Source organism: Muntiacus reevesi, chromosome X, assembly GCF_963930625.1.
Source record: "Muntiacus reevesi chromosome X, mMunRee1.1, whole genome shotgun sequence".
Taxonomy (NCBI): domain Eukaryota; kingdom Metazoa; phylum Chordata; class Mammalia; order Artiodactyla; family Cervidae; genus Muntiacus; species Muntiacus reevesi.
The window spans coordinates 134,180,404-134,204,870 of record NC_089271.1 but is presented as its reverse complement, the minus strand read 5'-3'; the positions used below and the strand labels follow the sequence as shown (position 1 = coordinate 134,204,870).

General features: G+C 38.3%; 1 protein-coding gene across 2 annotated transcripts in view; it reads right to left on the bottom strand.

The window, feature by feature from the left end:
* Positions 1-1,197: 1,197 nt before the first annotated feature.
* The window catches only part of LOC136153555 (plastin-3-like), an 84,350-nt gene continuing 61,080 nt past the window's right edge, over positions 1,198-24,467 (bottom strand). Inside the window, exons 2-5 of one of the 2 annotated variants that reach the window (XM_065915492.1) lie at positions 18,627-18,717; positions 4,193-4,316; positions 3,853-3,977; positions 1,198-2,390 (exon numbers count right to left, since the gene is read on the bottom strand). In XM_065915492.1, the coding sequence (XP_065771564.1) occupies positions 2,255-2,390; positions 3,853-3,977; positions 4,193-4,316; positions 18,627-18,717 (476 nt within the window). In that variant the 3' untranslated portion in view covers positions 1,198-2,254. The remainder of the gene's footprint in view (positions 2,391-3,852; positions 3,978-4,192; positions 4,317-18,626; positions 18,718-24,467) is intronic. The other variant, XM_065915493.1, reaches the window with a different exon arrangement.

The window sequence follows — 24,467 nt, the reverse complement described above, 5'->3', positions numbered from 1 at the left end:
TTACAGATAGAAGACAGCCATCTATGAACTAGGAAGTGTGCTCTCACCACACAGCAAACCTGCCAGTGCCTTGATCTTGGACTTCCAGACTGCCTAACTGTGAGAAATAAATTTGGTGTTTATAAATCACCCAGTCTATGATACCATGTTACAGCAGCCTGAATGGACTAAGACAATGGGACCAAACTTTTTTCTTAGTCATCTATATTCTGACTTTGCTTACTCATTTATTGCAAAAGCAGAATTGTCACATTTATCTTTCTTTTATGTCTCTGGGGTTTATATCATATTAAGAAAGGTCTTTCTTGGGTTATAAATAAAAAATATTTTATAGTTATCACCATGTAGTTCCTTAAAGGATTGCATTTCATATTACTCATTCACACAAAACGTTAAAATGGTACCATAAACAACAGTTCGTCAACTAGAGATGATTTTGCCCCCACTTTGGAACATTTGGCTAGTTCTGGAGACATATTTGGTCTACACACTAGGGGTATGCTACTGACATCTAGTGGATAGAGGCCAGGAACACAGCTAAATGCCCTGCAATAATGCACAGAACAGCTCCCTCCCACCTCCAACAAAGAATTATCCAACCCAAAATGTCAATAGTGATGAGGCTAAGAAAACCTGTCATAAACCACTTCTCCTTCCTGGTTGTTCGGATCCCCATTGTTTTGACCTACTGTATATCATAGAACAGGCTTCCCTGGTGGCTCAGCAGTAAAGAATCGCCTGCAATGCAGGAGTTGCAGGTTCTATCCCTGTGTCGGAAAGATCCCCTGGAGAAGGGAATGACGACCCACTCCAGTATTCTTGCCTGGAGAATCCCCTGGACAGAGGAGCCTGGCGGGTTACAGTCCGTAGGATCGCAAAGAATCGGACAAGACTGAAGTGACTGAGCACACACGCAAACACATATCATGTCATTATTGAACACTGAAAAGATTGAGTGACATGGAAAAGAAAGAAAAAAGGAGAAACCGGATAAGGAAATTTTGGTAAGTTGGAGAAAACCATCTGACCTCATTGATCATTATAACCTTAATCTATCCATCCGTGTAATTCAGCTCCAAAACATAAATTTAACAAACATCATTTTATAAAGTATACCAGAAAATGAGTTAGAATATTGGAGAAAAAAATCTGGCAAACATTATAGGCATACTACAAAGGGACAGAGGCCTGAAGAGATTAATTATGTAAATGCCTTTATTTGAACTAATACATTGCTACCAGATTACAACACTTTTCAGAGTTAGAGTAACATTATGATCTTAAAAAACTATAGCAAACAGCTTGACAAAGCAAGAGTACATTAGAGTATATTAAGTCCTACATATATGTTTATTTTTTAGTGACCACAGCTCCTTATCTTAGGTGTAAAATTAGAAAATGCAATATACACTTAGCATACTTGGCCTACCATATCCTTCCTAAATTCTGAGCCCACTCTCTCCTCAAAAGTGTCATATACAGCAACACTTTAAATCTAAAGAGAGAGTTTGATGGTACACGTTTTAAAACAAATAAGCATATGTTGAACCAAGTGTTTACACCTTTAGTGTGAGAGGGAAGATGGAAATTCAAGGTACATTTCCCTCTACCTATAATGTATGTTTTTTACTTACTTGAAGACCCCTTAAAAAAAAGTAGCAAAATCAGCAGTCTTATTTAATGTAATCAAAATATTCTTAAATGTACAAAAAAGGATCATGTAGAAAGAATACTGTAAAAAGATACTGATTTTAAGAATAAAAGAATATGAGAAGCTTCTATTACATTCTGCACAGTCAGTTACTTCTGTCAATTGATAAGCAAAGGATACTCATATACAAATACCCTCTGACCAAAGTTCTTGAATAAGAACTAGCATACTGGATGGAAAGCAAATTATTGTCTAATACCAATAATATTCATATTCAATCATCTAAGCAAGTCCCAGGAGGCGGACATTCTAAGAGGAAAACAGATACATAGAAATACGTACAGCAATGGGAAATGTCAAGGGCAGCGATCTAGGAGGAGGGAGTAAATTATTTGACTACGGGCACATTTCGGGTGGGCCTGACAAATCCACCTTGACTATGGGAAAGAGGAGTTGTTGTTACTAAAACTCTTTCTCCTGAGGGCTCCCATGATGAGCTTAGTCTTGTTAAAACTAAAAAGTCCTTTCAGAAACCAAAAGTTTCTTAAGCCATGAGCACTTCAGCCAGAGATTGTTGTACTGGTTGTTTTTTATTCAAATTGGTTATTTTACACTCTCTTCATACCTCTGCCCATCAAGCATGCAAACAGTCATGACCATCTTGGGCTTTACTTCCACAAGGTCTTCTGGGAGAGCATACACCCTGGCTCCAATTCTTCTAACAATCGACACTGTGTACCTATTTTTTGGAGGAAACAAAATTTGAGGTTCAATTCTGGTTAGTCAAGGGCACAACATGAGGCCTCTATTTCCTCTCATATATCCAATGTCTGGGGTACAAAACTTCTACAGAAAGAGTTCAAATCAGAATGACTTCATTTTTCATTGTTTTTTATTTTGTGAGGTCCCTCTTAAGTGATACCAGATTTTTAAGCTCTACTATTTGGGACTGATAATATGTATTCACTCCTTTTCTACAATGTAAAATGAGAACAATTTAGGAGCACTGATGTGAAAAAAAAACATTTTTTCCAGAATATGTGTGTGTGTGTGTGTGTGTGTGTGTGTGTGTGTGTGTATACCCAGATGTTGAAAATATGTATATGTACTCAGATGTTGATATTCTCATTGAGCATGTAATAAGATAACAGTGACTATAACGAGATGTTAGAGACACAGTGGGAAACTGTGCCAGATGCAAAATACAATTTCATAGATGCAGTGAATATTTTCAAATATTCAAGGGAAGAGACAGAGTCTATATGGTACATGCCAGAGTGGCTGAAGAAAGGGATGAAAAGGATCCAGAAAGGAAAGGAGTTAAGAACTGACAAGTTCAACTGAGGAAATTTGCAAGAGCATCCCTCAATTAATACACAAGGCATTTCTAGGTGTTCTGTAACATGAATCTTTAAATATGATCAAGTTTCTGGAAAAAGAAGTTTGAAGAGTTCTCTATAAATCTTTATCATATTATGCTGCAAATATTTTTTTCAAGGAGGGAAGAAATGATTTGACACAGTATGTGATGCCAAAATGAAGTTTTGCAATAATGCTTCTTAGCTATCTTGTGAAGCCCTGTTGGGAGCTGATTTTCAGTGTATACTAGGAAAGCTTTCATGGGTTGCCCATGAAAGCAGATCACAGTCTAGGTCTTTGGAGAAGAAGGGAAGAGGCAGGTGGAAAAGACCCTCTCAGTATTGTCAAAATGCCGGAAAATTTCAACGCACGGTTTCAGCTGAGAGTTTAGCATCCTGCCCACTTAAAGGACCAAGATAACAAACTCAATGTACGTAGTAAGGTGGGCTATGCACAGTAAGTTTTTAAAGCATTTTAAAAAAGTGCAACAAAAGAAAACCCTATCAAAGGCATGCTTATCCTTTGCCCATTTTCCCCTTGTTTTAAGTTTGCAGCTAAGTTGCTTTAACACATACATTATTTCTATAACCTACAAACCAGTGGCTGACTGAGCACCTACCTACTAGGTCAGGTGCAACAATGCTAGGCTCTTATGTATTTTACTCATTTCAAAATCTCCAAGATAAGTATTATTGCTCCCATTTTATGGATGAGGAATCTGAGGCTAGAAGACATTTCCCCCAGCTGACACCATTCTTAAGTGGCAGAACCTGAATGATAATGCAAATCTGCCTACCTACATTGCCTATGCCCTTATCAGGATATTAGGCAGCATCTCTTACTTGGCATTATTGTGCTTGTCATCTTCTGCCAGAGTGCCACTCTTAATAAGGTCGTAGTTTATGCAGCCTGGCTGGATGGCGTCAATCAAATCCACAACTGCCAAACTGGAGCTGATCGTCTTATCCTAGAGTAAATACATTTGAGAATTTCCATGTGTACAAATTAATGCACGATCACTTATATAAAGCTGTCAAAAACAAAGTCTAGTGAATTAAAAAAGAACCATGTCATTAGCCCCACAATGATCTCACTGACAAAGAAACCAAAGGCTAGCCTTCTAAACTATAGATACTTTCTATAGCAAACATAATGTTTAATAGTCAAACATGGAATTCTTACCTTAAAACTCTGAATGGAGGTTGATTTCCCTGCTTCATTCAATGTTCTGTTCGCCCAGCTTACAATGATGTCATCATTAGCTTTCTGACCATCACCAAGATCTTCCAGGGCATTGAGGGTATATCTAAATGAAGCAGCAGAAGAAACAGGTAACTAATGAGAAGCTACTGTATAGCATAGGGAACTCTACTCAATGCTCTGCAATGATCTAAATCAGAAGGAAATCTGAAAAAAGACGAGATATATTTAAACACATAGCTGATTCACTTTGCTGTATAGCAGAAACTAACACAACATTGTAAAGCAACTAAACACCAATAAAAATTAATTAAAAAAAAAAAACAGCAGAACAAGTTCCGTTCTAGTTTATTAGAAAAAATACAAATATTAGAAAGATGCTTTATCTTTCATTTCTTTTCCTTAGGTTTGAGAGATTAAAGAAAAGATTTCACAAGAAGACATTCACACTATATGAAAACAAAAAAAAAAGAATTTCAAGTAGTAGTGACTTGCCATTGAGCTGCTTTTTACACTGGTGGCAGGAAGAGTAAGTTCACCAGTCTACTGCAGGCTCATTTTGTACTAGGCCAACCCATGGTAACGACTTAAAGTAAGCTGTGCTTTGGCTGGTACCCAGTTATAATGAATTGCTTTTTAGCACTACAGTTAAGAGATCTTCTTTCTCAAATGTATACATGTTCATAATTTTTGCTGTTTTTATTCACCAAGACAAAATGAGGCTCAAGTCTGTGTCATGCATATTATGAAAAAAGGGAAATATTCACAGTTCTGCTGCAACACTTTCAAGAAGGCATTTCCCATTGACCATCCAACTTATATTCATTACTTAAGCTCACTTCAGAGTCTAAACACAAAAATTTCAAAGGTGTAGCCATTGATAGATTTCCTTAGAAGCAGTAAAGACTAGATCACAGACCTGTATGATAGTGAAGCTTAAGCAGTTAAAATTGTGTACCATACCTTCTTATCAGCTGCCAGACCAAAGCTAAAGTCAGGGTTTGAGTTCCATCATTCAGGTCTTGCCAGGCTCCTCTTTCTTTCTTTCTTTCTTTCTTTTTTAATTTATTTTTATTAGTTGGAGGCTAATTACTTCACAACATTTCAGTGGGTTTTGTCATACATTGACATGAATCAGCCCTAACCCTAATCATTTGCCTCAATCTCAACATTGTTTAGTTTATATTGCTATTTTTGGCTTCAGTGAAAGTATTTTCCTTTTTTAATATTCTATTTTTATACTGGAAGACAATTGGTTAACAATGTTGTGATAGTTTATGTCTACAGCAAAGTGACTCAGTTATACATATATCTATTCTTTTTCAAATTCTTTTCCTGTTTATGTCCTTATAGAGTATTCAGCAGACTTTCCTGTGCTATTGTATAGGTCCCTGTTGGTTATGCATTTTAAATACAGCAGTGTGTACCTGTCAATCCCAAACATAGTTAACTGAAATATGTCTTTTATCATGAGTCACTTTAAATTAGTGTTGGAAGTAAACATAATGTACATTTTATTAATGATAACATATTAATTAGAAAAAAATATTCATTAGGCACAGTACCAGACATTAGAAGACAAGTGTCTTAAGATTTCTCTTCTCTTGAAAATCAAAAGCATAGGAAAACATTGAGCAAAATAGTCTTCCCCCCAAGAGAACTAGCAAATTCTCTTTACTGCAGAAAAACAAAAATGTTTATAACTGAACTACAAGACTCTAGGTGAAACTAGTTAAAACTGATCATTAGACATGCTATGAATCTATGTTCTATTTAGGTGCTTGCTAATTTATCTTCTCTGTTTATGGATTATATCGAAGAGCATTTGGACCTTCAAAATTACAGAATCACTGAGAGAAAACTAATTGTTACCAATAGCAAACAGTTTAGTTACTGTCATTTTTTAAATATAACTTATTCAATAACCATACCAACATATTTTATGATTGCTCTCTAGTTCTATCAATACATATTGACTCATTAGAATCTTAGTGGAGAAGAGGCACAGATTATTAAAAACTTGAATAATGGGCATGTAGTTTTTCAAAACTATATGAAGAAGACACATAATAAGTCAAGATTCTGATAAAATACATATTTGCTTGTAATAAAACTTCAGGGTAAATGTACCACTGCAACTGCAACTGGTACAAATGCAGATTTGGTTATCATCTAGTAAGTATATAAGAGAATCTAAACAAACTGAAAAAAATGGGGGAAGCGAGTTCATGCTGAACATAAACTTTTGCATGGAGGCATTCAACATTAGTGGACAAAGCGATACTCAGGAAAAGAAAACGTGCTCAGTGTTATACATGATTTCAAGTTATGAGTCGTTCAAGAAAAAATTATTAGAGGACTAATTAAGCAAAGTAATCACTGATGGTATAAACAGCAGCAGAAGTTTTGCTGAGCAGAAGATCTATTTAAACCTCAGATTAAAGATAAAACTCCTGAAGAATTGATGGTAATAAAACACAATGGAAATGCTGCAATGGAAAAATGAAAATAAGATAATGTTTTAGAGTAGAGTGGTGAAACTAAAACAATGAGATACCACTACATTTAATGGAATGGTCAAATACAAAATTCTGACAAACCAGTTACTGGCAAAGGTGAGGAACAATAGGAACTCTCATTTGTTGTTAATCGATTGCAAAATGGTAGAATCACTTTGGAAGCAATTTCTTACAGAGTTATTATACATATATAGAGAGAGTTGTTATACAACATGATCTATCAATTACACTCCTAGATTGTTCAGCAAATGATTTGATAGTTAATGCCCACACAAAAACGTGCACATAAATTTTATAACAGCTTAATTCATACTCTCTCTCTCTCTCACCCACAAACTGGAAGCAGTGAACTATAAAATCACAAAAAGAAATGGATGAAACCTGAATGAATGTTATTAAGTAAAATAAGCTAGTCTGGAAAAGGTTAAACACTGCAAGCTGATAATTATACCACACTCTGGAAAAGGTCAAACTGTAGAGCAAGTAAAAATTATCAGAGGCTTCTTTCTTTTGCTTCAGAGGAGTTTTATTAGTTTGGATAAGTTATGTCAACACCTTATCCTCTCCTACTTTGACACACAAATCCACTCATTCAGAGTCTTCTTCGCACCAGAGTTCATACACTGTAATGGTATCGTGTGCGTCTGCGGGAACCTCAACATTGGGAGGGCTGAGGTTACTGCAGGTTGCCGCGGCAAGTTTCAGATTCCGCACCCTGGACACAAATTTCACAAGGTCCATCTCGAGCTGGGTTAAGGTAGCGAACATATAGTCCTTGTCTGGGGGGGCCTTTTTCTTTTTCTGTCCCAGAGAGCCAAATGAACCACCCTGACAGGCAGGAGGAGTCTGCACATTACTCTCACCACTCTCTCCTGTCAACTTCACTGTCAGGTACATGAGCACAATGAAGAAAAGCCCGAGTAACACCATCTTAAGCCAGTCCTGGGCATGCTCTGGTTGATTCTGCTGAATTAAACAGTGTCCTCCGCAGAGCACCTGACGCTGGAGTTCTTCGGCTGTCTCTCTCAGGGAAGTAAACATTAAGCCGTCGACATAGGTAACGGCCATGGAAAAGCACAGGAACCATTGGATGGACCACATGGTGAGCCGAGAGGAAACAGCTCCTGGTGTGCTGGTCTGCGCTGGCACCTGGAGACTGAGGACCAGCCAAGCTTGGCCCTTGGTGATGTCACAATGGGCCCCGCCCCAGCCAGAACCCACGTGGTCGTTGTGATGACTTCAGGGCAGAGGGTAAGGAGGCTTGTGGGGGTCAATTGGGAGTAGGGCTTAAAGGGAAATGGCGACATTCCCAGAGGGCAATTGAAAAAGAGGACTGACAGAAGAAGAGGGAGTGACAGAATGCCATTTCCATGCCAGTGTATTCTTTCTCAACCTGGTGCTCTCCCGGGAGGGTGGTTCCATCTTCGATTTTCATTATTCCATTTGTTGAATCCAGACCCTGGGCTGAGCAGAGCAGGCCCATGGGCATGTGCCCCTATGGAGCAGAGGGACAAGTGGGAAAGTAAGATATTAAACCAGAGGCCACAAACTAGAAGCCACTGATGTGTTTTGTGTGGCTGCACTGTTCCTAAAAATGACTGTGCTCAGTCGCTGTCGTGTCTGACTCCTTGAGACCCCATGGACAGTAGCCCACCAGCTCCTCAATCCCTGGGATTTCCCAGGCAAGAATATTGGAGTGGGTTGCCATTTCCTTCTCCAGGCATAGAGGCTGTTTTAGGGCAGTGAAACTATTCTGTATGATGTTATAGAAAATACGTGACACTACATATTTGTGAAAATTGGAAGAACCTTACAGCACACAATTAAATCAATGCATGTATATTTTTTAAAACTTTGACATCAAGAATGGAATGCAGAATTTGACTAAAGAATGGAATTATATTACAAATGTATGAAACCACCTCACTAAGATCCCCTGACTTAAGTAACTTTGGAAATGAATGGAGTTTGCAAGACTGAAAGTAAAATATAAAACCAGTGTAATCTAGTTGATAGTGTTATTTCTCGTAGGGGTACAGGTTAACAATCCTGATATTGTTACACATGCATACTTGAACAGTTATATAGATGGCACGTGAACTTACATACATATATTTCTTTAACTTCTTAGCTGAAAGGTTTAAGAGAAATGATACTCCCAAAATCTGAAAGAAACAATTATGTAGAAATAAGCACAGATCTTGGTTCCCAATACTCTTTTCCGATAAAAGGAACCAGGCTTGTTGGAGAAGTTATTGATTGTAGGGCTCAGAGAGGAAATATAGAAGAGAAGTCTGGGGGAATCTTATTGTATCAAAAAGGAAGTGTTTAAAAAATTTAAAAAAAAAATAAAAAAGCCCTGAAGTAACAGGGGTATGTCAAACAAGACAGGAATGAGCTTCCAATGGCCAAAGCTATAACAAAATGAGCAACGTAACAAATTAGGTAAGTTATCTTTTGGGATTATACCCCAAAGTATAAAATGAATATCTACGGGTCCATACTGATATAAATAAATGATTGAATACATGTGAGAGAACAGACCAATTTCCCATGCAGAAGAATTTCAGATAATTGACTTAGGTAATTGTGCTCTCAAGGAGGTGGAGTGTAACTCCCTATTCCTTAAGAATGAGTTACACATGGTGACTTCATTCCAAAAAATACAACAATATGGAGAGGGAGAAAAAGAGTAACTTGACAGTGGAATAACCTGACAAACGCTATTTCAGCCAAGTGGTCAAGGTCAACATTACCAGGGATAAGGCATGTAGATTGTATCATGTGGTTAAGAAAAGGACACTCCATCTCTGCAGTCTTCCTCCCCCCAAACCCGTGAAGTGAAAGTGAAAATGAAAGTCACTCAGTCATGTCTGACTCTTTGCAACCCCATGGACTATACTGTCCATGATATTCTCTAGGCCAGAATACTGGAGTGGGTAGCCTTCCCTTCTCTGGGGGATTTTCCCAACCGAGGGATCAAACCCAGGTCTCCCCCAATGAAGGTGAATACTTTACCAGCTGAACCACAAGGAAGACTCCTCCAAAAATCCATAGTCCCAGGCTAATAAGAAAAGCATCAGACAAATCCAAGTTGAGGAACATTTTATAAAATACCTGACTAATACTCCTCAAAACTATCAAGGTTGTGAAAAATAAAGGAAGTCTGAGAAATTGTCACATCCAAGAAGAGCCTAAAGAGACATCTGCTACATACAATGTAGGATCTGGGATGGGTTCCTGGATCAGAAAAAGGACATTGGGTAAAAACTAAGAAAATCTTAATATGAAAATAATCTTAGAAATAAAGTAGGCACTCTAGTGTATAACAATATGTGTGATATTTTGGAGCTTTCTGATACAAAGCAGCTATCTTCTCTTTTTTGTTAGTAAAATCATTCTAAGGCTTTTTAAAGTTTATTTTTAAAACATAGAGCAGTGGAGGCAACATTAACATTATTTGCTGATGACAGGAGACTCCAAAGAAAAGTACTCTATGCATTCACCCTTTACTATTCATGGGTTTTGCATGCAGGGATTCACGAAGTGTGGATTAAAAATATTTATTCAAAAAAGTTCCAGAAATTTCCAAAGATCAAAATTCAAATTTACCACATGCTGTCAACTTTGACATGTCATTTACATTGTATTAGGTATTATAAGTAATCTAGAGATGATTTAAAGTCTATGACAGGATATGTGCAGTGTATATGCAAATACTAAAATGCTATGCTGCTTATTATACGGGACTTGAACATCTGTGGATTTGGGTATTTGATCTTTGGCGGTGGTGTCTTAGAACCAATCTCCCACAAATATTGAGGGACAGCTGTATTTTAAGGAAATTGAACTAGATGCCTGGATAAAAATAAAAATATACAGAACAGAGTTCCTACACACTAACAACCAATTACATTTATAATGGAAGACACCATTTATAATAGCTAGAAACAGATAAACATTAAGAATATATTTAAGAACAAATATGCAATAGCTATTTGAAGAAAATTCTGAAACCCTACTGAAAAACAAAATGAAATGCACGATAAAATGGAAAGATGTATCTTTTGGGAGTATGAAAAGATTTTATACAGATATCAATTGTCCCCAAATTATTCTGAAGTTATGATGAGATTTCAACAAAAATACTAATATGATTGGTATGAGAAATAAGCTAATTCTATAATATATTTGGAAAAATAAAAATGTTGTAAGAGGCAGGGCACTTCTGAAAAAGAAGATGAATGAGCATGAAGGTTGTCCTTACTAGATTTTAAAGCGTATGGATAGCCTACATGCTTACATAGAGAAGTACTGGTATACGACTAGTACTGGTACATGGTTAGACTTACAGCTCATGAGGTAAGAAGTGAAAGCAGACATCAACTCAAATACACACACATACAGCTTTTGTAGGAATGTGGCACCCCCCAAAATTCATGTTGTAAACCTAATGTCCAGTGTGATGATATTAGAAGGTGGGGCCTTAGGGAGATATTTAGGTCATGAGGGTGTAGCCCTCAAGAACGGAGATTAATGCTCTTACAAAGAGAACTCACAGAGCTCCAAAGCTCCTTTTGCCATGTGAGAACACAGAAAGTCCCTTACACAGGAATCTTCAAACTGAAATTTCAAAGATTCGAACTTGCATTCCCATATCCAGTCATGTAAGTTAATTCACGTATCTGGTGGACATTGTCACATGCGTGCATGCTCTACAAGTGGTTGTGCTTTTGTGTATTTTACAGCACAGTGCTGTATAGAGTACATTAGAACCCTACGTCGATTTCTAGCCCAGGAAGTCTGAAAGCACGTATAAAAGAGCAGTATACCCTATGACCCAGCAATCCCACTCCTAGGCATATACCCTGAGGAAACAAAAATTGAAAAAGACACATGTATCCCATTGTTCATTCCAGCACTATTTACAATAGCTAGAATATGGAAGCAACCTAGATGTCCATCAACACATGAATGGATAAAGGAGTTCTGGTGCTTATACACAATGGAATATTACTCAGTCATAAAAAGGAGTCAGTTCCAAAAGTTGAGTCTGTTCCAATAAGGTGGATCAGCTTCCCTTGTGGCTCAGCTGGTAAACAATCTGCCTGCAATACAGGAGGCCTCAGTTCGATTCCTGAGTTGGGAAGATCCCCTGGAGAAAGGAAAGGCTACCTACTCCAGTATTCTGGCCTGGAGAAGTTTCCATGGACTGTATTGTCCACGGGGTCGCAAAGTGTTGGACACAACTGAGTGAATTTCACTTCACTAATAAGGTGGATGAACCTAGAACCTATTATACAGAGTGAAGTAACTCAGAAAGAGAAAGAGAAATATCATAACCCATATATATGGAATCTAGAGAAATGGTACCGAAGAACTTATTTACAGGGCAGCAGTGGAGAAACAGACATTGAGAATAGACTTATGGACATGGGAAGAGGGGAAGAGAGAGTGAGATATACGGAGTAAAGAGTATACATGGAGATATATATAGAGAGAGATATAGATATAAATATAGATATAGATGATATATGGATATAAATAGTAACATGGAAAATTACATTACCATATGTAAAGTAGAAAGCAACGGGAATTTGCTGTATGGCTCAGGAAACTCAAACAGGGTCTCTGTATCAACCTAGAGAGGAGGAAGATAGGAGGGAGTTTCAAAAAGGAGGGGATATATGTATACCTATGGCTGATTCATGTTGAGGTTTGACAGAAAACAACAAAATTCTGTAAAGCAATTATCCTTCAATAAAAAAATTAATTTTTTAAAAAAGCAGCAGTATACAGCCAGTTCTGTTATTTGGGTACTAAGGCTAACTTTGCTGGACTTATGAACAAATAGGGCTTAAAAGTGAACTCTCAGAATGGAACTTGTTCATACGCAGGAGACGTCCTATAGGAGAGAAGTCTGCAACTCAGAAAAGGACCCTCATCTGGCCATACTGCTTCCCTGATCTTATACCTCTAGCCTCCAGAACTGTGAGAAATAAATTTCTGTTACTCACAAGCACCTCTATGCCTGGTATTTTGTTATAGCAGCCCAAATGCACTAAGATACATAGACACACATACTCATTAAGAATATGATAAAGGTAGAAGGTGTCATTTTACACTGGGAGAAGAAAGTTTCTTCAACTAATGTTGATGCATTATGTAGTAACCCTCTGGGGAAAAAAATATAAACTTGAAGAATTATTTTTCTATACCCCATTTTTCACATATTAAGTTCCCTACTTGAAATGTGGTTTATCTATCTTTGATTGCAACGCTCACTTATGCTTCAAAATTCAATTCAAGAACCCCCTCTCGCTCCCCCTTCTCCCTCTTGCTGAGAAACTCATCACAAACGATTAGATGAGATCAATCAAGACAGATATCCATGACAGGGGTCATGGAGGCATAATGGGCCAGAGTGAGATGTTAGAAGTGAAATAGGGGTGAAGTGGATATCCATGCAGTCAGAGTAGCCTAGTATGGGGAGTCAGAATTCAAATAGGGTGTAGCATGTGTAGCATGAGATGTCAGAATTTGAGTAAGGAAAAAAGGATGTCCATACTAGGACATGGAATGTGCGGTCAGTGCCAAAGTGGCATTAGGAGACATTCACAGAGCAAAGCAGCTTGCTACAAGAGTCCGTTTAGCCCGGAGGATATTAAATAGGAAGCTGGCCAGGCATGCAGAGTAAAAGCCTCAGTTCAGAGAAGACGAAATCCACAAGGAGGAGGCAGATTTGTGTAGAAAGTCAGAGGCCAAGCAATGTGAGGAGGGCATCCATGGATGGAGGTGGGCCGGCTCCGAGTGGGCAGTTAGAGACTGAGTGGAACAAGGAGAGTGTCTGCACATGGGGGTGTGCCAGTGCAGAGTATCAGAACCCAAGCAGGGCGAGGGGGTATGTTTATATAAGGGCTACCTGGAGAGGGTGTCAGAGCCTGGATATGTTGAGAAAGGCATTCACGTGAGTTGGGGACAATCCAGCATTTTGTGATATCAGAGTCTGAGCTATATCAGGAGGATACACACACACACAGGCATGGACACACATGTACACTTCCCATACTATGTCAATGAGAGGAACTGGGAAATAATGAGTACATACAGATCTCATATATTGGATTCTAAATTTCATTTTCCACTAAAAATACTTGAGACTTCTTGGAGAAATTGTTAATTCCATGGATAGGACAGGAAAAGTACAAGATGAGCCTGGAATATCTTGTACCAAAAGCATCAGATTTTTCAGAGACTGATGGGGAGATGTCAAAAGGACATAGAGCCAGGCTTAAGTAGTTTCCCACTGTCTGAGGCTGGAACAATGTGAACTTCAAAGTAAATAACAAGTGACAGATCTTGATTCAATTAGTAAAATAAGAGAGCCTTAATCAAATAGACACAAATAAATGAATACATCTAACTTTGGTGAGGCATAAAATAAGAGACACGTACACCCCAATGTTCACTGCAGCACTGTTTATAGTAGCCAGGACATGGAAGCAACCTAGATGCCCATCAGCAGATGAATGGATAAGAAAGCTGTGGTACATATACACCATGGAATATTACTCAGCTGTTAAAAAGAATTCATTTGAATCAGTTCTAATGAGATGGATGAAACTGGAGCCCATTATACAGAGTGAAGTAAGCCAGAAAGATAAAGAACATTACAGCATACTAACACATATATATATATATATAATTTAGAAAGATGGTAACGATAACCCTATATGCAAAACAGAAAAAGAGACACAGAAGTACAGAACAGACTTTTGAACTCTGGGGGAGAAGGTGAGGATGGGATGTTTTGAAATTACAGCATGTATATTATCTATGGTGAAACAGATCACCAGCCCAGGTGGGATACATGAGACAAGTGCTCAGGCCTGGTGCACTGGGAGGACCCAGAGGAGTCGGGTGGAGAGGGAGGTGGGAGGGGGGATCGGGATGGGGAATACGTGTAACTCTATGGCTGATTCATGTCAATGTATGACAAAACCCACTGAAATGTTGTGAAGTAATTAGCCTCCAACTAATAAAAAAAATTTAAAAAAAACTTTAAAATACAAAAAATTTTGAAAATATAAGATAGGGGAGAGTAACTTGACAGTGGAAAATCTTGTCAGCAACCACTTTAATCAAGTGACCCAAGTGAATATCATCAATATTGGGACACACTGAAATCATGAACCACCTGATAGAATGAGATTATATGAACACAGTATCATTTCTGTCATTTTCCTGTCAAAGATGCAAAACATGAAATTTGTCATGAGCAAATACTGGATGGAGCAAAATTGTGGAGAATTCTACAAAATAACTGACCTCTAGTTTTGTCATCAGAGTAATACTGCCTCATAGAATGAGTTGGGAAATGTTTCTTTCCACTTCTATGGACACATTTAGAATGTATGTGTGGAGAATTAGCATGATTTTTTGATTTAAATATTTGGCAGAGTTCAGCAGCAAGGCTATCGGGATCTAGGTAGGGTAAGGGGGGACTTTTGTGAGGTGGGCTGGGCAAGAAGTTTAAAAATGACTAATTCTATCTCTTGCTATTCAGATTTTCATTTTCTTCTTGAGTCAATTTCAGTCATTTGTGTATTTTCAGAAATTTGTCCATTTCATCTAAATTTTCTAACTAGCATCATGGTATTCCTTTACAATTATATTTATTTCTCTAAAGTTCGTAGCAATTTTTCCTTTTTATTCTTAATTTTAGTAATTTGAGTCTTCTTCCTCCCTTGATCAAAATCGCTAAAGTTGTGTCAATTTATTGACCTTTCTCAGAGAAGGCAATGGCACCCTGCCCCAGTACTCTTTTGCCTGGAAAATCCTATGGATGGAGGAGCCTGGTAGGCTGGAGTCCATTCGGTCCCGAAGAGTCGGACACGACTGAACGACTTCACTTTCACTTTTCACTTTCTTACATTGGAGAAGGAAATGGCAATCCACTCCAGTGTTCTTGCCTGGAGAATCCCAGGGACCGGGGAGCCAAGTGGGCTGCCGTCTATGGAGTCGCACAGAGTCGGACACGACTGAAGCGACTTAGCAGCAGTAGCAGCAGCATTAACCTTTCTAAATAACCAAATTTTAATTTGTTGAGTATCTCTGTGGTTTTCCTATTCTCTATTCCATTAATTTTGTTCTAGAATTAATTGTTTACTATGACTGCCTATTTGAGTTTAGTTTGCTACATCCCCTCACATAGGTGTGGTGTGTTTTCTCTTTCATTCTTCTCAAAGTAAAGTTGATCCTTGAACAACAGACATATGAACTGTGTAGGTCCATTTATACAAAGATTTTTTTTCAACAGTAAACTCTACAGCACTCCACCATCTGCAGCTGGTTGAATCTGCAGAGGTGAAATCACGGATTTGGAAGAACCATATAGAGGGCCAACTACAAGTTACATATGGATTTTTGACTGCAGAAAAGGTGGTTGCCCTAAATCCCGCACTGTTGAAGAGCCAAATGTATTTCTACTTTCTCTTGTGATTCTTTCTTTGACCCTTTGATTATTTAGGAGTATGCTGTTTAACTTCCACATATTTGTCTGTTTCTCAAGATGTTTTGTTTTCCAATTTTATTATATTCAGAGGATGGATTTGATATGGTTTGAGCCCTTTAATATTTATTTAGGTTTGTCTTATGTCCTAGAATATAGGGTATTCTAGAGAATATTCCCTGCACCCTTAAGAAGAATGCATATCCTGTATTGGATAAATTGCTCTATAGATATCTGTTAGGTCCATCTGGTTTCTATTCTCGTTCAAGATATCTATTTCATTGTTGATCTTCTGCTAATCTTTCTATCCATTATTGAAAGTGGATTAGTAAAGTATAGCAATTATTGTTGAATTGTCTATTTCTTTCTTCAATTCTATCAGTTTTTTTTTCCTCCATGCATTTTTCTGTTGTTTTGTTAGGTGCATATATAATTATTATGTCTTCCTAATAGAGTCCCCTTTTTATCATTATGAAATGTCCTTCTTTACCCCTAGTATAATTTTTAATAAAAATCATTTTTTTCCTTAGTACAGTATACCCAATTCTCTCTTTGGTTGATGTTTGCATTATATGTGTTTTTCTGTCATTTCATTTAAAATGTATACCTTTGACTCTAAATTATGCCTCCTGTAGAGAGCATATAGTTTTATCTTTGTTTTTTATCTAGTCTCAGAATATTTGCTTTTTGATTAGATTGTTCAATTCATTCATAATTTACATAATTATTCAGTTCAGTTCAGTTAATTAGTTGTGTCTGATCTTTGAAACCCCATAGACTGCAGCACTCCAGGCTTCCCTGTCCATCACCAACTCCCAGAGCTTGCTAAAACTCATGGCCATTGAGTCGGTGATGCCATCCAACCATTTCATCCTCTGTCATCCCCTTATCCTCCCTCCTTCAATCTTTCCCAGCATCTGGGTCTTTTTCAATGAGTCAGTTCTTCGCATCAGGTGGCCAAAGTATTGGAGTTTCAACTTCAGCATCAGCCCTTCCAGTGAATATTCAGGACTGATTTCCTCTAGGATTGACTGGTTTGATCTCCTTGCAGTCCAAGGGACTCTCAAAAGTCTTCTCCAGCACCACATTTAAGATCATCAATTCTTGGGCATTCAGTTTTCTTTATAGTCCAATTCTCACATCCATACATGACTACTGGAAAAACCATAGCTTTGACTGGGCGTTTGTTGGCAAAGTAATGTCTCTACTTTTTAATATGCTGCCTAGGTTGGACATAGCTTTTCTTCCAAGGAGCAAGTGTCTTTTAATTTCATAGATGCAGTCACCATCTGCAGTGATGTTGGAGCAATAATAATAATAATAATAATAAAGTCTCTCACTGTTTCTATTGTTTCCCCATCTATTTGTCATGAAGTCATGGGACCGGATGTCATGATCTTAGTTTTCTGAATGTTGAATTTTAAGCCAGCTTTTCCACTCTTCTCTTTCATTTTCATCAAGAGGCTCTGTAGTTCATCTTCGCTTTCTGCCATAAGGGTGGTGTCACCTGTGTGTCTGAGATTATTGATATTTCTCCTGGCAATCTTGATTCCAGCCTGTGCTTCATCCAGCCTAGCATTTTGCATCATTATTAATATGATCAAATTTATGACTATTTTATTTTTTTCAAAATTCATGTTTTTTTGTCCTTCTTTTTATCTTTATTGCCTTCATTTGTAAATGAAATTTTTCAGTTTAGCATTTGGCTTGCCTTAGTGATATAGTTTAAGTTTTATTTTCTTAGTGACTACACTGAGACTTTCTGTATTCATATTAACTTATTAGCTCTACTTTATATTTTTACTAACTTAATGACAGAATAATCATCAACAGAGTCACCCAGCATAAATCAAGTGGTATGGGGTTCTAAAATCATTACCTTTGGACCCCTCAGTCTTTGGGGGCACTGGCCCTGATTAAAACTCTTCAAGAAATGGGCATAGAAGGAACCTACCTCAACATAAGGCCACATATATTAGGCCCATAGCAAATATTATTCTCAAAGGTGAAAAACTGAAAGCATTCCGCCTAAGATCAGAAACAAGACAATGGTGTCCACTTTCACCACTATTATTCAGACTAGTTTTTGAAGTCCTAGCTACAACAGTCAGAGAAGAAAAAGAAAGAAAAGGAATCCAGATCAGTAAAGAAGTATAGCACTCACTGTTTGCAGATGATGGGATGCTGTACATAGAAAACCATGATACTATCAGAAAATTACTAGAGCTAATCAGTGAATTTAGCAAAGTCACAGGATACAAAATCAATACATAGAAGTCATTTGCATTGCTATATACTAATAATGAAAAATCAGAAAGAGAAATTAAGGAATCAATTCCATTCACCACTGCAACAAAAAGAATAAAACATCTAGGAACAAACTTACCTAAGGAGATAAAAGAACTGTATACAGAAAATTATAATTTGATAAAAGACATCAAAGATGACATAAACAGATGGAGAGATATTCCAGGTTCCTGGGTAGGAAAAGTCAATATTGTGAAAATGACTATAGTACCAAATGCAATTTACAGATTCAGTGCAGTTCAGTTCAGTTGCTCAGTTGTGTCCGACTCTTTGTGACCACACGAATCGCAGCATACCAGGCCTCCCTGTCCATCACCAACTCCTGGAGTCTACCCAAACCCATGTCTATCGAGTCGGTGATGCCATTCAGCCATCTCATCCTCTGTCGTCCCCTTGTCCTCCTGACCCCGATCCTTCCCAGCATTAGGGTCTTTTCCAATGAGTCAACTCTTCGCATGAGGTGGCCAAAGTATTGGAGTTTCAGCTTCAATGTGATCCCAATCAAATTACTAATGGCGTTTTTCATAGAACTAGAACAAAAAATGTCAGAGTTCATATGGAAACACAAAAGATCCTGAATAGGCCAAGTAATCTTGAGAAACAAGACTGTAGCTGGAGGAATCAACTTACCTGATTTCAGGTTATACTACAAAGTTATATTCAAGACAATACGTTACAGGCAAAAAAACAGAAGTGTAGGCCAATGGAACAAGACAGAAAGCCCAGAGAAAAACCCACACACATGGACACCTTATCTTTGACTTAGGAGGCAAGAAAATACAGTGGGAACAAGACATCACTTTCAATAAGGGGTGTTGGAAGAACTGCACAACTAAGTGCAAAAGAATGAAATTAGAACACTTCCTAACATCATACACAAAGATAAACTCAAAATGGACTACCAAAATGTAAGACCAGAAACTATAAAACTCTTGGAAGAAAACATAGGCAGAACACTGTATGACATAAATCATAGTAAGATCCTCTACGACAAACCTCCCAGAATAAAGGAAATAAAAACAAAAATAAATAAGTGGGCACTATTTAAATTTAAAAGTTTTTACATAGCAAATGAAACTATAAACAAAGTGAAAAGACCACCCTCAGAATGGGAGAAAATAATAGCAACTGAAACCACTGACAAAGTATTAATTTCCAAAACAGAAACAGCTCATACAAGTCAATACTAGAGAAACAACCAACCCAGTCGAAAAGTGGGAAAAAGTCCTAAACAGATATTTCTCTAAAGAAGACATACAGATGACTAATAAGGACATGAAGAGATGCTCGCTATCACTCATTTTTAGAGTGTTCGTCGCTCAGTTGTGTCCAACTCTTTGCAGCCTCATGGACTGCAGCCTGTCAGGTTCCTCTGTCCATGGAATTTTCCAGGCAAGAATACTGGAGTGGGTTGCCATTTCCTTCTCCAGGGGATCTTCGCGACCCAGGGACTGAACCCAGGTCTCCCGCACTGCAGGAAGACTCTCTGAGGCACCAGGGAAGCTCATTATTAGAGAAATGCAAATCAAAACTACAATGTGATATCATCTCACACCAGACAAAATGGGCATCATCAAACAATCCAAAAACAACAAGTGCTGGAGAGGGTGTGGAGAAAAGGGAACCCTCCTACACCGCTGGTGGGAATGTAAATTGATACAGCCAGTAGGGAAGATAGTATGGTGATTACAAAAAAAAAAAAAAAAAAAAAAAAAAAAAAAACTAGGACTAAAGCCAACATAAGACCCAGCAATCACACTATTAGGCATATACCCTTCGAAAACCAAAGCCAAAAAAGACACACGTACCCCAGTGTTCATTGCGGCACTATTTACAGTACCAAGACATGGAAGCAAGCTAGATGTCCATCGACAGAGGAATGGACAGAGAAGCTATGGTGCATATATACAATGGAATGCTACTCAGCCATAGAAAAAAAGGAATGTCTTTGAGTCAGTTCTAAGGAGGTGGATGAACCCAGAGCCTATTATACAGAGTGAAGTAAGTTAGAATGAGAAAAACAAACACCGTGTATTAATGCATATATAAGGAATCAAGAAGGATGTTACTGATAAACCTGTTTGCAGAGCAGCAATGGAGACATAGACATAGAGAACAGACTTATGCACACGGGTAGGGGAAAAGAGGGAGTGGGTGAGACAAATGGAGAGAGTAGCATGGATGCATATACACTGACATATGTAAATAGATAGCCAATGGGAATTTGCTGTATGACTCAGGGAACTCAAATGGGGGCTCTGTAATAACCTAGAGGGGTGGGAATGAGCAGAAAGTGGGAGGCATTAAAGAGGGAGGAGACATATGTACACCTACACCTACAGTTAATTCCAGTTGATGTATGACAGAAATCAAACCAATACTGTAAATAATAGTCAATCAATGAAAAATAAATATGTTTTTCAAATATAAAAAAAAGGTTATTTGGAAATTATCTAGAATGTCACACTTGAGAGGAAAAAAAAAAAAACAATATGCGGTCTATTGCCTTCCAGGTCTGTTCTCTTCATTTTTAAAATGTATGAGATAGGGGAGTTAATTATCTGTTATTTGGACCAGGAACTGTTCTCTGTGATGTGTGCATGCTGACATGACACCCCATGGTCTTTCACGCACTTAGGAGACACTGTGTTCAATCCATACACAGATCCATACACAGTAAAGTTTCCTGTGGATGGACATGTTGATCTGCCTTTTGATCCAGAGTACACTAGACAATGCAATGTATTCCAGATTGGGGGTCAGATACAACACGTCTCTGTTCCTCTCTGGCCTGAGCACCAATCTGACTCAGCTCTTGCTAGGGAGGTGACTGGGCAAATTCATTCACCTGTTTACCGCCTCATGTTTCTGCTTCCTTAGCTGCCAAAAGGGATGATAGTATTAAAAATGCTTACCTCATAGTGTTGTGATGAATACTCAAAGACTTTATTATATGTGTAAATATGGAGAGCTAACCACGGTTCAGAAGGGTGAGCTTATTTTCTTGCCTCTCTTCACTTCCTTTTTCTGCTTGTACTCACTACCCCTGTCCTTGCCCCCATCCTTTTCCCTTCCCACCCCAACTCTGCTCTCTAGCACCTGTGCCCCATTCTCAGACTCTCCATCCAAAACCATGGCTGACAATCTCCTCATAATTTACCTCAGAAAATATCAATACCATCACCCTTGGATTAAAAATAATGAATATGAGCAGAAGAAATAAGAAACAGACTAACATTGGCAATGTGAAAACTATGCAAGAAATAAAGCATAACTGATGAAACTTTAACTACTAATATTTTCATATCTTGATCAGATTCAGATTATCAGAATTTGATATAGGAGAATTAGACTCGATAAAAAGAATGCCCCCCCCAAAAAAATAGCTGTGTGATGAGGTTTCTCGGCCTTTAAATTTCCCTGTATAAGGTTTTTAAAACTTTATATACTCATATTCTATAACTGTCCAGTGATCACTTATTTCCTGTCACTATACAGATCATATGAAGGTGTCATTAGACTTGTAATTTCATAGAGAATATGCACTAAGCTTTTCCATACGAGCACATGATGAAACCTCAGTGTTGCATTTAGACTTCACGATATCCTCACAAAAAGAGGCAAATACTCATTATGCTAAAAAAAAAAAAAAAAAAAAAAAAACCTTCCCCCAGGCCTCATACACTCCGTTCTTAAGACCCTGAAGAGCTGAAGTGATATTGCAAAGTCCATGTGGTGAGTCAAGGTGGTCTTGACACTGTGTCCCTGGAACACTATCCAGGGAAAGGTGGAACAGAAATAATATTAACTACAGTAATGACAACAACTAAAATTGACTGGGAACATACCATATGGCACATACTGTTCTGAAAATTTCCCATGTCTTAACATAGTTAGTGTTCTACACTGCCCCAGGAAGTAGTTAAATTTACTCCAAGCTAGTGTTTCTATGTGGCTAATAGAGGAACAAGGCACAGAGATGCTATGTAACTTTCTCAGTATCGCACAGCAGTAAGGGAGCCACGGGTCTGGAGGCATTGTGGAAAACTCAGTGTGCTCTGCATTTATTTTGTCAAGGGTAAGATCCAACAGCTATGGCAAAATATGTAGAATAACAGCTACCACATAACACAAATTGATCTTACATCAAAGAAATGCACACTAAATAGAAATCTGATTTCTTCAGAAATCTTTCAGATAGAGGCTTGCAAGACTGGAATTAGGATGTTTTGTAGAAATGATGGTCTGAGAGCCTCTTCAGCACAGCAGACAGCATGTCAGTGAGTCTCCTAGACTGCGGGTCCTGGGTTTGTACATCAGAGAAGGCAGGAAACCCCTGTCACCTACACATGTTCCCAATGGAGACAGAGCCTGGCAGGAGGCAAAATAAGACCATTCCTCTGCTCTCGTAGTGCCTAGACAAGTTGTCCGTGTCAATCAAAACTGAGGAATTCTAAAAAAAGAAAAAAAAATGCAGCTCACTGCAGCTACAATAGTGCCCTAGAATCTGTTGTTTTTCACTATGTTTGGGAAACTCTCAGGAACTTTATTAAACCCCTTTAGTAGTGAGACTGTCAGCAAAATAAGGGAAATAGTGATCAGAACAGATATGAGAAAAATAAATAGAAATGATCAACAAAACCCAAAACTGATTCTTTCAAAAGATCAATACAAATTCATAAACTGCTACTCATATAGACGAAAAAAAAGCAAGATAACTAAAGACAACACTTCCCAATATTGGGAGTAAAATAGATTTCAGATCCCAAAGAAATTAAAAGGATTCTGTGAATAATTCTACATAACTACATCTGGCAATTTTGGTGAAAGAAAGGAACTAACTAAGTTCAGCCAAAAAGAAATAGATAATCTATTTAAAAACTGAGCTTGTAGTTGAAAAATTTACAGAAATCTCCAGGCCCAGGTGGTATACCTGACACAAAAGAGAAAGGAGGGGAAAATGGGTAGGGTCAGAGAAAAGGTGACTATATTCTCATGCAATCAGTTACTCAAGGTAAAATGGGCCAAATCCAAGCAATGTGATGAAGTCATTGGTTTTTATTTTCTCGTTGTCCTCCAGCTTCCCCTTCCTGCCTCCCTCCTTTGCCCCAGTTGCCTTCTGCTTCTTAAGTCCTGCCCTCCATCAAGAGTAGAAACATTATGAGGCACAATTCCCACATTATAACTGATATCCGCTAGTGGACTGACATTCAGCATGGATGCTGTCATCCCTGCAGCTGGTACACTCAAGCTCTCTGTCTCTCATCATGGACCAGAAGGTTTCATTCCTAATTTCAGGTACAGCCAGGAGAGAAGGTGCAGGGCACATGTTGCAGCCTTGAGTCCTTCATCTGTGAAATGCGGATGACCACAAATTGTGGGAGAAACAGAGACAGCAGCACCAGACCCTTTTCAATGAGTGCTAAATCCATTGAAACATGCCAAACCCAGAGCATCACAGAACTCCTTGACATTCAGAAGCACGTCAAGTAGATTTCCCTGCCAGGACTGTTGCATTTATGTTCCTTCTGCCTGGAATGCTCTTCCCTTAGGTAAGCCCATGGCCTGCTCCCTCACTTCCTCCACATCTCTCCTTAATTGCCATCTTTCAGGGAGACTTTCCCTCATTATCCTGAATAAAATAATAACATCATACCTACACACACCCTTTCCCCTGATCTAGCATTATCTTTCTTCATAGTGCCTGCCACCCTTGATTTACTTACTGACTACCAGGTCTATGAAATGAGAGACTTGGTCCATTTTGTCCAGTCACAAACTCCTCAAAGAGTGCTCTGGTATGTGACAGGTGCTCAGAAAACATTTGCTGAAGGACAGTCGGGAGCCAGACCCTTTACACACACTGCTAACATGCAGAGGTACCCTCCAAGGCGGACACTGGCCCCACTGTATTAATTAT